The sequence below is a fragment of the Panthera onca genome, chromosome D2, assembly GCF_046562875.1.
Source record: "Panthera onca isolate mPanOnc1 chromosome D2, mPanOnc1 haplotype 2, whole genome shotgun sequence".
NCBI lineage: Eukaryota > Metazoa > Chordata > Mammalia > Carnivora > Felidae > Panthera > Panthera onca.
Window position 1 is genome coordinate 81,502,816 of NC_138349.1, and position 17,526 is coordinate 81,520,341.

General features: G+C 41.0%; 2 protein-coding genes across 19 annotated transcripts in view; one reads left to right on the forward strand and one right to left on the reverse strand.

Moving 5' to 3' along the window:
- The window catches only part of LOC132685549 (uncharacterized), a 34,280-nt gene extending 18,033 nt beyond the window's left edge, over nucleotides 1-16,247 (reverse strand). For 6 of the 17 annotated variants that reach the window (XR_013550420.2, XR_014135397.1, XR_013550417.2 and 3 more), the window contains exons 1-5: nucleotides 16,072-16,247; nucleotides 15,495-15,618; nucleotides 11,758-11,853; nucleotides 11,251-11,308; nucleotides 6,024-10,910 (exon numbers count right to left, since the gene is read on the reverse strand). Coding sequence is in view for 2 of the 17 variants with exons in the window: in XM_078434136.2 (XP_078290262.1) it covers nucleotides 10,870-10,910; nucleotides 11,251-11,308; nucleotides 11,758-11,820 (162 nt within the window). In the remaining 15 variants the exon portion in view is untranslated. The remainder of the gene's footprint in view (nucleotides 1-6,023; nucleotides 10,911-11,250; nucleotides 11,309-11,757; nucleotides 11,854-15,494; nucleotides 15,619-16,071) is intronic. The other 11 variants (XR_014135392.1, XM_078434136.2, XM_078434137.2 and 8 more) reach the window with 9 other exon arrangements.
- The window catches only part of ATAD1 (ATPase family AAA domain containing 1), a 74,144-nt gene that overhangs the window by 4,279 nt on the left and 52,339 nt on the right, over nucleotides 1-17,526 (forward strand). The window contains exon 1 of one of the 2 annotated variants that reach the window (XM_078434132.2): nucleotides 16,299-16,399. The exons of the other annotated variant lie outside the window; for it this stretch is intronic. The gene's annotated coding sequence lies outside the window, so the exon portion shown is untranslated. Of the gene's footprint in view, nucleotides 1-16,298; nucleotides 16,400-17,526 lie in introns of those variants that run through there. 2 annotated transcript variants of the gene reach the window in all.

The following is a 17,526-nucleotide window of genomic DNA, read 5'->3' on the forward strand; positions in this document are numbered from 1 at the left end:
TTTGAACGATGAAGAGAAAAATAATGGGAAAAAAATGAACAGTGCATCAGGGACCAATGTAACAAAACTGAAAGATCTAATATTTACGTTACTGGAGATCTAGAAGAGGAATAGAAAGAATACAATGCAGTTAAGACATATTGGAAAAGATAATTAAAAATTTTCTGAATTTTGTAAAAAACAGAAACATACAGAGTCAAGAAGCTCAGTGAACTCTGAACATGATAAACCCAAAGAAATGCATGCCCAAACATAGTATAATCAAACTGCTGATAATTGAAGACAAACAAAAAGAATCATGGAAGCAGGCAGAAAAAAAAAAAAGAGGCATTATTTGCAAGGCAACAACTCAATGATTGTACGTTTCTCATCAGAAACTATGGAGGGTAGCATAAAATGGAACAGCTTAAAGTGCTGGAAAAATAAAAACCAACCCTTCAACCCAGAGTTCAAAATCCAGGAAAAATATTCTTCATAAATGAAGTTGAAACAAACACATTCTCAGGGAAGGAAAACAAAGAGAATTCATTGCCACCAGACCTGTTCTAAAGAACTGCTAACGGAAGTTCTTAGAAGGGAAATTATACCATGAGGAAACCAGGAACATTGGGAATGGATGAGGAACAACAGAAATCGTAAATATCTAGGTAAACATAATAGGCTATTCTTCTCTTGAGTTCCTTAAAATACAGTTCATGTTTGAAAGCAAAAGTGTCTTATTGAACTTTCAACCTACGTAAATGCAATACATAAGACAATTGTAAAATAGAGCGTAAAGAGATCTAAGTGAAATAATGGTAAGACTTCCACATTCCACTTGAAATGAATGGTAACATATATTGATTCCACATAGATTGCGGAAAATCAAACATTTATATTTTAATCCCAAGAGCAACCATTAGGGCTTTTTTTTTTTTTTTACAAAGATATATAGTGAAAAACACAATAGATAAAAGAGAATACTAACAAAAATTCTATGTCCCAAAATAAGGCAGGAAAGAGAAAACAGAGAAATGAGGGGGAAAATTCAAAAAAGGAAACCAACAAAAAACAAATATATCAAAGAGCCAAATATATCAAGAATTGCATTAACTGGAAATGGTCTTAAATATGACAATTAAAACACACAAAGTGGCAGAATGGATACAAAGAACATCTGAATTCAAATAAAATAAAAGGTTAAAATAAAAGGTTAAAAATAAAAGGATGGAAGAATATATGCTATATGAGCACGAATCAAAACAAAGTGGAGCAGCTATATTAACATCAAAGTAGACTAAAGAGCAGAAATAAACCAAAATTATCAAAAGTTGGAGCATTACCAAATGCATGAATCAAAAACTAAAAGAACCGAAAGGAGAAACAGACACAACTACAATTACATTTGGAGATTTCAACGCTCCTCTCTCAGCAATGGACAGAACTAGTAAACAAAGTTGGCAAGGATATAGAAGAACCGAACAACACCACCAACCCAACTAGATTCAACAGATATTTACAGATTACTCCACCCAACAATAGCAGATCATTTCAAATGTATGTGGAATGTTCGCCAAGACTGACAATATCCTGGATCATAACACCAGCCCAAAAAATATGTGAAAGAATTGTAATCACACCAATTATGCTCTCCAATCATAATGGATTTAAATTAGGATTAAATAACAGGAAAAATGAAAAGAAAATCTAACATGTATAAACGACACCCTTGTAAATAACTTATGGTCAAAGAGAAGTCAAAAGAGAAAGGTAAAAATATTTTGAACTGAATAAAAATGAAAACACAACATGTCAAAATTTGTAGGCTTCAGCTAAAGCAGTGCAAGAGGGAAATTTACAGCATTAAATGCTTAGATTTAAAAAAGAAGGAAGGTGTCAAATTACTGATCTTAAAAACACAAACAAACAAACAAAAACAAAAGCCAAAAAAGAGCAAAATAAACCTAAGACAAGCAGAAGGAAGGAAATAAAAAAGCTAGGGGCAGAAATAAATGAAATTGAAAAAAAATTAATAGAGAAAAGTAATGAAAAACTGATCCCTTAAGATAAGTGAAATTTATAAATCTGAACAAAGAACAAATACAAATGACCAATATCAGGAGTCAAAAAGAGGATATCACTACAGAACCTGATATAACAAGGGAATGCAAAAAGCAACTCTAAACACATAAATATGACCTAGGTAGAATTAACAAGTTCTTGAGAGCAAACTACTAAAATTCATCAGAGAGAAAATAGACAACCTAAAGAATCCTGTAACTATACATTTTTTAAAAACCTTCCAAAATAATTTTCCAGACCTAGACAGTTACACTGTAGAATTCTACTAAACATATAAAGATGAACTACCACTTTAACACAAACTATTCCAAAAACAGAAGAGGAGGGAACGCTTCCCAAGTCATGTTTATAAAATTGACATTACCCAGATATGAAAGCCAAACAAAGTTGATAAAAAAAAACGAAACAACAAACAAAACAAAAACAAACAAAAACTATAGGTTAATATCTCTTATAAACATTGATATAAAAAATCAGGGAAAACCTTAACAAATTGAACACCTAAGTATTTTTTTAATTATACACTACCACAACCAAGCAGAGCTTATCCTGAAAAGTCAAGGCTGCTTCAGTATTTTAAAAAAATCAATGTAATCTACTTTATTAGTAGACTAAAGAAGAAAAGCTACATAATCATGTCAGCTGATAAAGAAATAGCACTTGAAAAAATTCAATATCCATTCAAGATAAAATAAAAAAGTCAGCTAACTAAGAAAGAAGGGGGCTCCCTCAACCTCATTAAAGTTCATGTACAAAAAGCTAACAACTAATATCATACTTAGCGATGAAAAACTGACCGCTTTCCCCTTCAGATCAGGAACAAGACAAAGATGTCCCCTCTCACCATCGCTATTTAATGCTCTACTAGAACTCCTAGCCAGTATAATAAGGCCAGAATAAGAGATAAAAGGCATAAGCATTGAAAAGGGAGAAACGAAAATGTCCCTATTTGCAGATGACATAATTGAAACCAAAAGAAGTGACCAAAGAAACCTCCCCCTTGAACTGAGTAAAGTTAAGGTCACAGGACATAAGGTAAAACACAAAAATAATCTTATCTGCATACCAGCGGATGAACAACCAAAATTGATTTTTTTTTAAATCATTAGTATGGCTCCTAAATTATTTAAATACTTAAGAATAAATTTAACAAAACATAAACAGGATCTGTAGGCTAAAAACTACAAAACACTAATAAAAGAAATTTTTAAAAAAGACCTAAATAAACAGGAAGACATATCATGTTCAGGGACGAAAAAACTCAGCTCCCTAAGCCCATGTACAGATTTAACTCAATTCTATTAAATATCCCAGGAGGATTTTAGTAGATACAGGCAAGCTGATTCTAAAATTAACAAGGAAATTCAAAAGAAATAGAAAAGGCAAAATAAGTTTGAAAAAGAATAATGTTGAAGAAATCACACTACCTGATTTTTTAAGTTATGCCATAAAGCTAGATTACCCAAGACAGGGTGGTGACAGTGGAGGGGGAGCCACATAGATCAGGGGGACAGAACAGACAACCCAGAAAGAGATCCTCACAAATACGGCCAAGTGATTTTTGACAAAGGTCCAAAGGATAGTCTTTCCAACAAAAGGTGTTAGACATTCATACACTTAAAAATGAACCTCGACCCCAAATTCACACTTTATACAAGAATGAACTCAAAATGTATCATAGATTTAAATGTAAAATATAAAGCTTGCCGAAGAAATCTTTAGAGAAAGTCTTTATGACCTAGGTATGGCAAAGAGTTCTTACACATGATACCAAACACATGATCCATAAATGAAAAAAACTGATAACTTGGACTCGATCCAAATTTAAAACCTTACAAAAGACACTAGCAAGAGCATAAAAAGACTAGAAGAAAACATTTGCAAATCACATACTGACAAAGGCCTTGGATCCAGAACACGTAAAGAATCCTCCAAGCTCAACAGTAAGAACACAACCAACCCAATTGTAAAATAAACCAAAGACCTGAACAGGTGTTTTGCCAAAGTAGATTAATGCATGGCAAATAAGCTCACGAAAAGATGTGAATATCATTAGCCATTAGAGGAAATGCCTATTAAAACCACAATTCGATACCTATTAGAATACTTAAAAAAATACCGATACTGTCAAGTTCTGGTGAGAATGCAGAAGAAACGGAATGCTCGCACATTCTCAAGGAAATGTAAAAGGGTACAGCCATTGTGGAAAGAGTTGGGCAGCTCCTCATAAAGCTAAAAATACTTTTATCATGTGACGTAGCAATTCCACTCCTCAGTATCTATTCTAAGGGAACAAAAACTTCTGCTCACACAAACACCTACACACAAATGTTTATAAAAGCTCCGGTCATAATTACCAAAAACTAGAAACAACCTAAGTGTCCTTCAATGACTGAATGAACAAACTGTACGACCACGGAATACTACTCAGCGATAAAAACGAATTACCGACGTATGCAACATCTTGGGTGCATCTCAAAGGAATGCCGAATAAAAGAAGCCAGTCTCAAAAGGTTACACACTGCGTGACTTAATTGACGTCTCATTCTCACAAAGACAAAACTCCAGGGATGGAGAACAGATCTGTGGGTGCCAGGGGTTGAGGAAGTAATTACAAACAGTCACACAAAGTAGTTTTGTAAGATAATGGAATTGTTACGTGTCTTGATTGCGGTGGTGGTTATATGAATCTATTGTATCAAAATTCTAAGACCTATACACCCATGCACTTACGCACAATTTTACCATATGCTAATTTAAAATAACACTCAAATATGATACAATGCTGTTACAATATTTGAAAACAATTTTTATCAGAATAAGACCAAGATTCAGAGGCAGCCATTAACTTCTTCTTAGTTCTTCTTATGTTGTGGAAATATAAAATAGAACATTATTCGAACCCTAGTCTTGGGGTGCCTGGGTGGCTCCGTTGGTTGAGCGGCTGACTCTTGATTTTGGCTCAGGTCATGATCCCAGGTTCGTGGGATCAAGCCCCATGTCGGGCTCTGTGCTAGGCATGGAGCCTGCCTAAGATTCTTTCTCCCTCTTCCCCTCTCCCCTGTTTGCTTGTGCTCTCTCTCCAAAATGTGTGTGTGTATGTATGTATGTATATATATATATATATATATATATATATATATATATATATGCAAGCCAGCCTAGTCTTGCTTAGAATGCAGTTAGATATTGCTTCCAATCAACATTTTGGACTCTCATAAATGTTCATAGTAATTCAAAAGATATTCTCTAATAATGTTTGCATAAAGCTTGGAGGTTGGGAATCTAGCAGCACTAATTCACTATACTTTATTTTTTGCTTTTAAGAAGTTCTAACAATCTAAGTAACAGATTTTTTTTTTTTTTTAATTTCAACAAATTTGGGGAAGGGCATCAGTATGAACACAGGCTCTGGAACCAGACAGACTGGTTCAAATCCTAATTCTGCCATCTACTAGCTATTTGACCTTGGAAAGCTAGTGTTACTCTGTTACTTTACTTCTCGGTGCCTTGGTTTCCTTGTCTGTAGATAATAATAGTACTTACTACATAGGGTAAATATGAGTGAGAATTGAGTGAGTTAATATATGCAAAGCACTTAGAATAGTGCCTGGCACATATTAAATACTATATCGAGTGTCAGTTAAAGAAAATGCCCGTTTGTCAGTTACGTTACCGTATACGTATGCCACAGAACGGCAGAATTGATGAAATATTCAAATATACTAGCATGACTCAAGTGAAATTTTACCAATTTATTAATTAATATAATAAAGATTTCATTGTAAGTTTCTGCGCTTGAGTCTCTCCCTCAAAACCGTGACAAACTTTGGCTCGGCTCTTGTGAGGATGATGAACGGGCTTCGTTAACAGCAAGTTCAGTAGGTATCTGACTGGTGGCTGCCAGGACAAGGGAGCTAGTCTGACTCTGAGTTGTGCTGATACGTCTGTAGTGTCCTCACCAGTCATACCACTCTGAAGGCATATTTGTTCCATTCTCGGCGGCGCATTCGATCGGGTGACAGACATAGCCTACGCAGCCCCGCCGGCAAGAATGGGAACAGCAGATCGGAGTTCTAGGGGGGAAGGAATTCGGCTCTGTAAAAGGGCGAACACAGAAGAGCTCTTCAAACATGACCTGGGCTTCCCAACAGTTGGGAATCACATCACTGGGAATGTTCCAGTAAGTTTTATGACCAGTTGGTGGCACAATTTTGATAACAACCACCAGTCATTTACTAAATGCCTATTGTGTCTGTCCTAGGTCCTTTACATACAGTATCTTCAATCCTCCCCAAACTTATAATGTAGTCACTATTCACAAGTTATAGGCGAGAAACTAAGGCTCAGAGAGATTAAATTTCCTAAAACACATAGCTACGATGTGGCAAGGCTATGATCTGACCCAGGTCCCCTCAATTCCATAGCAGACATCCTTTCTACAATTCTACACTGCCTTGAGTTGAAGAGTCAATGACATTTAATATTCCTTTCAATCCTGAGAGAATGTGATTCCGGGAAATTCTATCCTTCTAAATCTGTATCTAGATCTTCCCTAACCGTTTCTATGACACTGGAACAGCAGGTGTCTTTATCAAGGGGAAAAATGCACGTCCTATCTTTCTTAATGTTGGTTTCTCACTTGAGTAAAGAGTTGGGTTACAAGCTTAACCCACCACTCAGCATGTCAATAGTCAATGAAATTAACAATCAACTGTACTATGTAGAACAGGTGTGGCATTTCTTACTCCTGAATTTACTTCCTAGAGAATGAGATTTTAAAATCTTCTTAAAAAAAAAAAAGAGGAAATATTTTTTCTGTCAGTAAAAGTTCCAAATGAACAAGTAAGTGGCGATAAATCTGTGTCCTCGCCCCTCCACTCTTCCTCTTTAGCTCTCTATTAAAACATGATAAATCTGTCACAGTTATCTCTCACCAACTGGAGGTAGTAACAGATACATTCCTGAAAAGTGTCCTGTTAGCTAAAACCTTCATTGGCAAGTTCCGGGTTTCACGGAAAATAGGGAATTTACAAGAGAATCCAACAATAATATTGATAATAAATTTTAAAAAAAAAGACTCTTTTCCCTCTGTTGTTCATGAGCTCATATCCTGAAAGCCATGATCTGCTGTGGGAGATGGGGTTTATTTTATATTAACCACACTTCCCTTTTTAAAAAGTTCTTGGGGCGCCTGGGTGGCTCAGTCAGTGAAGCGTCCGACTTCGGCTCAGGTCATATCTCAAGGTTCATGACTTTGAACCTGGTGTCCGGCTCTGTGCTGACAGCTCAGAGCCGGAGCCTGCTTCCGATTCTGTGTCTCCCTCTGTCTCTGCCCCTCCTTGGCTTGCACTCTGTTTTTCTCTCTCAAATATAAAGATTAAAAGAAAAAAAAAATTTTTAATTTCTTGTTGTAGCCCTTAATGTATTGATATTTAATGCTTTCTTGCATTTGCTTTCTGTGTAGTATCATTTTTGCCAGCCTCGACAACATTCTTAGTAGCCAGCTGGTCTCTCCACAAAAGGAGGGCATGGTGTTTCTAGACCCGGCTTCCTACTGTTGTTCTGTACTGTCATCTAGGGACAGGGTGGAGAATAGGAGACCTCCTCCATCTTCACCCTGTGACCTTCAGATGGGGTAGGAGTGGGGATGAGGGGAGGGATCACTGCAGCTAAGTTCTTTGGCGTAAAGCAACGAGACCCCTCCGGACATACCAAGATTTCAGACCTTCACAAACGTGAAACCACACTGTGGAAAATTTAGGACTGGCAAAATGGTGGGTGGCTCACCAAGTATTATTACACGAATCTTGGAAATCTTCAGTACTTAATATTTTAACTATACCCCCAGAGCTAGAATTCAAATTTAGCATTCAGTTATGGGGTCCAAAGGGGGAAACATTCAAACAGAAGTCCCTCCACACTCAGGTCAGAAAGAATCATGGAGTCGTGGAATTAGGAAGCTGGTCCCACTTCCAGAGGAGGGAACCCAGAACGCCTACCTAACACGGGACAGGCCACACAACCGGCCCTTTCATTTAGTATTCTCAGAGTTTCTCACACACCGTACCCAATAATCCGTGTCTTGCGTGTTTGAAACTATCCTGACGAGGCTGTATTTGTACCTGACACCTCAGTACTGATTGGGCACAGAGACGGAATTTGGGAATGATCATGAAAACGGAGCCTCATCGACCCCACATTCCTAAAGAATGAGGAAGAATGTCCCCTGGAGAGGTTTTTAGTTGCCTTCTGCTTTTGCCTACATGTGTAAGTTCGAGTGCTGGAAATGTTTATGATTCACTCGGCTGAAGAAATATCATTATTTACTCTTCTCCCTCTCCCCACAAAAAACAGTCATTGTATTTCATGACTTTAGACACCATTCACTTAACTGTTCCTCGTTTACATCCAAGAGTTCCAAGGGAGGAGTGGGGGGAGACTCCTTAAATACTAGCCTATGAGGACAACATGATAACAGACAATATAAAGCCAGTTTATCTAGCACAAGTAGAACTGAATGATGGATGGATCAGAATATGGAAGGTGGAATACTGTCCAGCCTGAGAATCAAGATCATCTAGACAGAATTCTAATGTTGCTTTCAGCTGGTTAAGAATCATTAGCATCTTGGGGCAGCTGCGTGGCTCAGTCGGTTAAGCGACTAACTCCAGTTCTGAGCAAGATCTCACAGTTCGTGAGTTTCAGCCCCGCATAGGGCTCCCTGTCCGCACACAGCCTGCTTCAGATCCTCTGTCGCCCTCTCTGTGCCCCTCCTCCGAGCTCTCTCTCTCTCTTCTCTCAAAAATAAACATTTTCAAAAAAATTTAAAAAAGAATCATTAGCATCTTGGGGCACCCGGATGGCTCAGTCTGTTGAGCATCCAATTCTTAATTTTGGTTCAGGCCATGATTCCAGGGTTGTGGGATTGAGCCACGAATTGGGCTCTGCACTGGGCATGGAGCCTGCTTAAGCTTCTCTCTCTCTCTCTCTCTCTCTCTCTCTCAAATAAAAATCAAACAACTAAACAAATAAATACAAAGAATCATTAGCATCTCAACACCATAGGGGGAAAAAACCACTGCTGGGGAGTCAACCTCTTTGTCTCCTTTCCTTAATGACCCCTTTTGTGATCCCCTGTTTACCTGAGAACACAGAAGACATAAAGAAATGGGTGTGGGCCATGCCTCTGGCACTGGGCCTCATTCAGCAATGACAGCTCCATTATGAGTCTGGAGTTCCAACTTAGTAAGAAGCAGACTGGAAAGGAGAAAGCTGTGTGAAACTCTATCAGGTATAATGTTTTGAAGCTGAATGGGACTTGATTTGTTTCCTGTACTTCTGTAACTCAAGTTACAGGCTTTTCTTTCTTCCTTTTTTTACTTACACCTTTGTTTTGTTTTTCCAGTTCCAGAAACATTGACACTAAAGAGACGAGAAAGCGATTTTAATGTTAGCTTGCCAGTCCTCTATTGCTGGGCCTTTTTAAGGTGAAAGAAGAAGGTCTAGTATGTATCTCAGTCTTAAACATCTAAAATCAGCAAGGTGTGACCTTGGCTTTGCCTTTGAAAGCCATGTACTCAAGCTCTAAACAGGACATCACGTTTCTTTTGCTCAGCAAAACTCCTTCAATTTTAGGAGCGTTGGCCTGAGTTGCACATAGTAAATGGTTTTTTTTTTTAACTGTGTTGTGCTCAAATGAATTAAATTCTATACGAAGAATAGCAGCTCTGATGTTATGACAGTCCCCAAGTGTAATAAGAAAGTGGAGTTTGCAAAGGAAAGATCAGACATGCAAAGCATCGACGTCCAAAATCTCTGGCTGTAGTTTGCAAAGGAAAGATCAGACATGCAAAGTATCGACGTCTAAAATCTCCAGTCTGGTTCAGCATCTCACTTTCACCCACTGAACTAAGTTCTTTTTCTTGTGTAAAACCCACTCAGCAATCTAAGGCAGAAAGTTTTCCCTAAACAAATAAGAAATGGGGGTGAAATATGGGATAAACCTTGAGCTTAAAAAAAAAAAATCAATAGCTCTGTGAGGACTTGCATTTTTATAAGACGTTTTAGTCTTTAGAACTCCATGAAAGCAAGAAGTATAAGCTCAATAAATGGCTGTTATTAGATGGGAACAACAGCCAGTATCAATAATGGTCTTTGGTGAACTGAGAAATATCCAGGTAGCTATTTTCATGGATTGATCAGTATTTTAAATGTAATTGTCTGGTGGTCATAAGGATGGAATCTTACGGGTTTTATAGAACTATCATAAATGGTTTCTTGACTACTAATCAGTAAGACTCAGCCAGATGAGTGTATTAAGATCGAGAATGAGAGAATCAAGAGGTCAGGGAGACAGGGGCACGGCCTTTTCACTAGTCAGAGGAAATATTCCCAGACAAGATGCCATGGTTAAAACTTGGGAGGTGAAGTCCTCGTGCAAACAAACAATAAGCAGATAGGAAGGAATCTTTGTCCTCACAGACTTCGGGAAATGAGAGAACATCATTTCATAGTACAATAAAAAACATCACCTGGGATGTTACAATAGCATGTTTATTGAGCACTTGCTAAGCGTCAGGCATAGAGCTCAGCACTTCCCTGAAACCGTCTCATTTAATTTTCAGTGCCACTCCGTGGCACGTGTACTGCTACTGTCCCCGTATGAAAGATGGGGAAGTTGAGGCTTTATAACTTTATAGCCTGCCCCAAATCACAGAGCTAGTAAACAGCAGCTTGTCCATACAAACCCAGGTCTGTTGCGCCTCAGTGTCTATGTTCCTAAATCCCATGAGTACCAAGACTCACCCTGATGGGACTGGTCTCCAATGGACACGTTAGGAACGGACCTACCAAAGACAGAGTGATGATATACATACGGTCAATAAAATGGTTTGATTCCACATCTCCTATCTTTGGACTGTATATCCTTCCTGCCCTTTTTTTCTCCCCCTCTCGGTCAGATTAAATCTGCAGTAATAGAGCCTCCAAAGCCCCATGAGATATGTCAGATTGCAGGGGGAAAAAGTCAATTAATTAAAACCCTAGTTGAGAGTGGAGAGATGGGTGAAATAGGTGAAGGGGATTCAGCTCCTGGTTATAAAATACATAGGACACAGGGCTGAAAAGGGAATATAGTCAATAATATGGTAATAACCTTGCATGGTGACAGATGGTGACCGCACTTACCACGGAGAGCGCTGAGTAAGGTAGAGAGTTGTTGAATCACTGTGTTGTACATCTGAAACTAACATAACATTGTATGTCAACTATACCTCAATAAATACATTTTAAGAAAGCATTTAAGCCCTGCCTATGTCCGAGGCATCCTCTTTTCTCAAGCAGCTGGCATGTGATAAGAGAATACCAATAACTTAAACCCCAATTAGAATCTGTGAGGTGAACACTGTGCCAGTGCTACGTAGAGTGAAATCACGGGGGCTAACAGGATGGGCACAGATTTTAGTGTCTTTGTGCTTAGAAAATAAGAGATCTCAAATTCTTCTTTTCCATTTCAGTTTCACATGTGTTTCAAGGTTACAACATATTCTAATAGAGAAATGGGGGCAGGGGAAGGGTTTACACAATCTTAATATTTTTTTGAATGTTAAGCACCAGCACACATTCTTTTCCAAATACTTTCAAGGGCATTTTCTTAGAATCAGGTAAATGAGAGCAAGCAAGTGACCTACTTACAGCAAAAAAATGCTCCAGGTTATAAAGGATGGGGAGCCAAGTGCATCCTGGAAACCACAGCATCTGGTCTTGTTTTATGCTTCATCTATCAATCTGCTGTTACAGAAATTGAGAATTAATGTTTCAACTACTGTTTCTTCAGTTTTGGCTGATGAATTCATATCTTTGTTCCTCTCACCCAATCCTTCGCATCTCCTCTCCCATGTAAAACACCATATGGAAGACCACTTATGAAGGTCCCAAACGAATCCTAGGGAAGAGGACTCATTCGCCTGTGCTTTAAATCCTCTGCTAATGAATCTATAGTAAGGTTAGACTTCTTCCCAAGCAATTCTGTTTTGATGGATAGTGACTTTCCACAGACAGTATCACTTGAACAGTGTTATTTTCAGTACTGTATGAAGCTGAGTGATAAAATATTGCAGATTTAAAATAAATACTCAAGTTCTAGATGATGTTTATTGCTCACCTAAACTGTAAAAAGGTCCACTTGGCAGTAGTGTTTAAGAAAAAGGATCGTGTAGCGATGTAAGGTTGTGGCTTAGTGCCATCCTGATAACATTAGAAAATCACATACACGCATATTTTAAATTACGTGTAAAAAATTTTTTAAAGTTTGTTTATTTTGGGGGGGGGGGAGAAGGGGAGGGGCAGAGGGAATCCCAAGCAAGCTCCACACAGCCAGCATGGAGCCTGACGTGGGACTCAATCCCATGAACCATGAGATCATGACCTGAGCCGAAATCAAGAGTTGGATACTTGAGCCACCCAGGCGCTCCTAAATTATGTGTGAAATTGAAAACACAGAAGCATGAAAAGTAGATTTACGACATGTTCTTTAAACTTTGCTATTGCATCTTTTAGCTCTCTGTGCTTTTTATAGAATGGGGCTACCAATTCATCTTTCCATTCCTTCCAAACTGCTGAAATTTTAATTTTTCGTTCCTTTTGCCTCAACTCCATCTTATTCTTTCTATTGGAGCTTCAAGCACTTAATCTTGGTCTTTCACAGTGTTTTTATGGCTTCAGGCACAGCTTCATATTCTTGCTTTACTTTTCTTCTCCAACCATTCTATTTAACTTGTCAAAATAATAATGATTATTCTATACTGATGAAATGTTTTTAAAAGAACCAAGGCTACCAAGTGACTATTATACTGGCATAATTACTGCTATATAACTTTATCTATTTGTTGAAGTTCTGCTCTTTTCTATTTTTTTAAAGTTTATTTTTTTATCTTGAGAGAGAGAGAGAGAAAAAATGCAAGTGGGGGAGGGGCAGAAAGGGAATCCCAAGCAGGCTCCATGCCATCAGTGCAGAGCCTGACACAGGGTTTGAACCCATGAACTGCGAGATCATGATCTCAGCCCAAATCAAGAGTCAGATGTTTAATGGACTGAGCCACCCAGGAGCCCCAAAGTTCTGCTCTTTCTAAATCACTGTCAAGGGAATCATTTCTAACAAACAACAAACATGGTCAGGTTTACTGTGCTTACTTATCCACAAATTTCAGATTTGTTTCTCCTTCCAAAGAGATTTTATTTTGAATCTGATCATGAGGGTTCCTTGTCTTGATATCTTGATATATCCCAGCTGACTTAATGGTTCAGCTGACCAGATAGGCTTTGGGGACTGGGGCAATAGAGATTTTTGCAAAAATACATCTAAAATCATCACTCACTAGAGCAGAGTTTCTCAAAGTGTGATCCAAAACTACCCATGTGCAAACCATCTCAGATGCTTATTCAACATTCAAACCCCTGGGCTAAAACTTAGAGCAGTTACATGGGAGCTTCTAAGGCTAGGACCTGGGAATCTGCATTTTGCCATGTTGTCCAACTGTACAGGCCCACAATGAAATCTGAGAACCCCAATCTAAGGAATCCCTTCCCCTTCAGGATGCAGTACAAAGACTTACCTTGGCTGCAGAGCAAATTAATCACACTCCCATCCTAACAAAAGTAAGGGATAATTCAATTCCATGTGGTTCGAAGAATGGCCATAAACTGTTTTAGGAGGCATTGATTAAAAGGAAAGAAAATAAGACAAAAACCCAAAACCTAACTTTCAATAATAAATGCAATAATTATTTTTAATATCTTGATTCCAACGATCACAGGGGGAAGGCCCAGAAAGTCCACAAAAAAATCTGTTGTTATAATTTCCTGATTAATATTATACATAATGAATTATTTATTGAGCCCCTACTGTGGGCCAAATATGGTGTTTTATGCTGCCAGGGATTATATAAAGCTATCCTGGGATGAAAAGCATATGTTCACTCAGCTCTATTCTGGAAGAACCTCACTGATTTAGTGATTGCTGGAAATGAACATGCATGGTATGTGGGAAGGCAGTAATTTGACGTCTTAGGACCCAGACATAAGAGGCTTCTTAAGAATTTGCTAAATGTAAATTACGTCCAAGAGGTATGTGTGTAGATACTTGGTGTCCAGCCAAAGGACTGGAAAAGGAATGAGCAGCAGCATTGAGTTGGGGGCATGTCGACTCTTTAGCACCCGCCTTGGCTGCTTTATCCAACACCTTCCTGTACAATCATACATCCTCCAGGTGAATTGAGACTAGAGACAATCACATTGGGAGCTCCCCTTCATTCTAGAATTCATTTAAGGTGTCCCCAAGAGGGGACCAACGCTTCATGGTTTGCCTGAGACTTCCTCTGTTTCGGCAATCAAAGTCCTAAGTTCCAAAAACCCTCTTGGTGCCAGACAGGCTGAGTAGACTGGTCACCCTGATCCTTAGCATAAGGCAGGTGAGGTCTTTACTCGGTGCATTTTCATTCCGTGAAGGATGGAAATCCATGACCATCTTGAACTTCACAGCTCCTTTTCTTTACTGGAGAGCGTGACTACTCTAGTGGGACACCTAAAGTTCTTTCCTTCAGTATTCTCTGCCTTTTAGCTCTGGCAATGCATGTTCCAGGAGCATCCAAGCTCAGATTGACTCAGACAGAGGATAATCCTAGGGAACCAGTAGAGAGCCTCTGCCAAGACTGCTGAGCAACCATGGGTTTGGGGTTTGGGTTTGTGGGTTTTTGTGTTGTTTGTTTTTTGTTTCTTTGTAAACATCGTCCAGGTCTCATCATCATCCTGTTCTTCCCAAAGTTCTATCTCCTCTCTAATGAGTCTAGCCCTCCCAAACCTATCTTCATATCATTGAGTATTAAATTCCATCCTAATTGCCATTGAACCCAAGCACAGTTTTAAAATATTTATATATCCCTGCCACCTCATCCTCACCCTTTAAAGCCTTATGATCTTGTCATTTCATAGTCTTCTTTCAGCTAAACGTTAAAACATAACTGGGATGAAACTACTATCTGAAAGAGAAAGTGTAAAGCGTAGGGTGTGAATTAGACAGACTTGGTTCCAGCGAAATTTGCCAATTAGGTACACGAACTTGGGAAAGTTTCTTTCCCCAAGCCTCAAAATCTGCTCATCTATAAAAACAGAGAAAGCAATGGCTACTTCAGAGGACTGGGTTTTTTGAGGAATTTAGGTTATGGATTTGAAGCACACTGAAGCCTACAGCCTGATACTTAGTAGGCTTTCAATATACTGCAGCGACTTTCCTCACCCCAGCATCACACGCTTGTAACAAGGGTGGCATACACTAACTTTTACTATCAGGCTGCAGAATTTCAGATATCAGAGACGATGGCCAAAGCAGAAAGAGGAGGGTAGAGAGCAACCGTCTCACTGCTTCGTAGTCTCACCTCCTCTATCTGAAGGAAGTATCTGGAAACAGTGGCTAATGTCATCTTGCCCCCTGGTAGCCTGTGTGTTTTCAGGAGGCGCGGGCCTTGCTCCCTGGGGACCTCTGGTGTCACGTCTCTCATTCTGGAAAGGGGAAGGTGTAGAAGAAAAAGGGAAGTCACCGAAATGCAAAACCTGGTACCAGATAACCTATTCTGCTCCGAATACCGGTCCTGCCTGGGTGGGCTGCAAAGTTGTTTTGCAGGATTTTCAGGCGCCACCCCCAGGTGTTTGTCAGCGCGCGGAGACGGGGGAGGAGGGTGAGCTCACCCTAGAAACTGAAAGGCAGATGGTGAGGGGCGGGGGGTGGCCATGCGCGTCAGCGCTTTGGCTAAAGGACAGACGGAACAGCGGCCTCACGTGGGGTGAGGGGCTAGGGGCGGGAGTTAGGATCGAGGAGGAGTCAGGGAAGAACTCTGCGGAGACACCGGGCATTTCCTGGCACTATGAGGAAGGCTCCCCGATGTGTCAGTGTCGCACCCGGAGCCCGCGAGCTGGGCAGGGTCCTTCTGCGATCAGCGCCTTCCCCTATCGTACCTCTGAGACTCCGCAGCTAAACCCGGACCCTGAGCGAGGGCTGCAAGCGGACACGCCCGCTTCGCGGGAAGCCTCAGTCCCGCAGAGGGCGCCTCAGTCCCGCAGAGGGCAAGAGAGATCTTGCGGGACGAGCGCTCTACCGTCCGCGGCCCCCCGCCATTCCTGAGAGCCGGAAACGCGCTCCCTTCTCGCCGTCGGCCCGGGGTGGCGCATGCTCCGTGCGAGGGGGCGGGTCACGGTTCCCGCCGGAAGCATTCTCTCCCAGGCGGCGTTTCCTTCCTGTGTGAGGCTGGCTGAGGGCTTCTGCTGCCTCAGTGTCCGCCCTGGGGTGAGTAGCGGGGTCCTCGTGGGACGGGCGCGCGCTCCCGCGGAGCCCCCTTGGGGACCGGCTGGCCTCCGGGAAGCCGAGCAGGAGAGGTCATCGCGCCCTCCTCCCACGCCCCACCTCGGTGCCGCCCCTCCGGCGTCCCGCAGCCCTTGGTATCCCGCGGATTAACCTCCAAGGGCGTCCCGGGCCTCGCCTTGGCTTCCGGCCCGGCCTAGGCCCTTAGGTCTCCCGTTAGCGCTACCCCTCTGACTGATGCCACTTGCGAGGGGACCTGTGTAGGCAGCTGGGGCGCTGCGGGGGCTTGGGGGCGTCCCGGGCGACCTCGGCACCGGGGGGTCCTGGGCGGAGGCGGCCGGAGGGAGCCGGGTCTGACTGTCGGCCCGGCGCTGCCACCACCTAGTGCAGAGGCGGAGGCGGTTCTTCGGGCCAGGGCTCGCTTTCGCAGAGGATGGTGCTGTCCGTAATAACGCGTCCTTTATGTGAAGGTTGGCAGGCATTGTCACAGGCTGTGTTCCTGGGGCCTTGTTGCCTGCGAAACTGGGACTCCGGGGTTGAGAAAAACTTTCTGCAACCCCGCGGTGCAATAGGACCGAAACACTCTACCCTCGGCCCCTCAGTTGTCAGTCGATTGCTTAGTGACGAGGTGGTCCGATTTCCAAAAGTTTTCTGCCCCGAAACGGAGAACTCTCTAAGTGAAACTCCCTGGGATCACGTTTGCCTAACAGATAACTGCGAATTGGCAGCGTTTGGGTTTCTTTCTTAGTTGCACGTAATACTGTCTGTTTATGTACATATTTGTGTGTGCATTTGGTTCGTCGCTAACGTCTATACACGATTGAAACCCATGCCCTACTGTTGTACGCAAATAGAGCTTTGGTTGTGTTTTCTGCTGTCGTGGCACGGCTCCTGCAACGGCCTTAACATTGCAGGTGTATCAATGTCGTATGAATGATAGATGAGTGTACAATAAAGTATATACAGTTTCAACCTACAAGTAGAAGTTTCTGTTTCAATTCAGGATTTCAAAGTCATTGTAAAAGACGGACTACTGTTTTAGGGGTGGCCATAGGTCTAGAGTACTCTACGACAGGCACTAACTTAAATACAGGAATATGTGTAGCTAACAG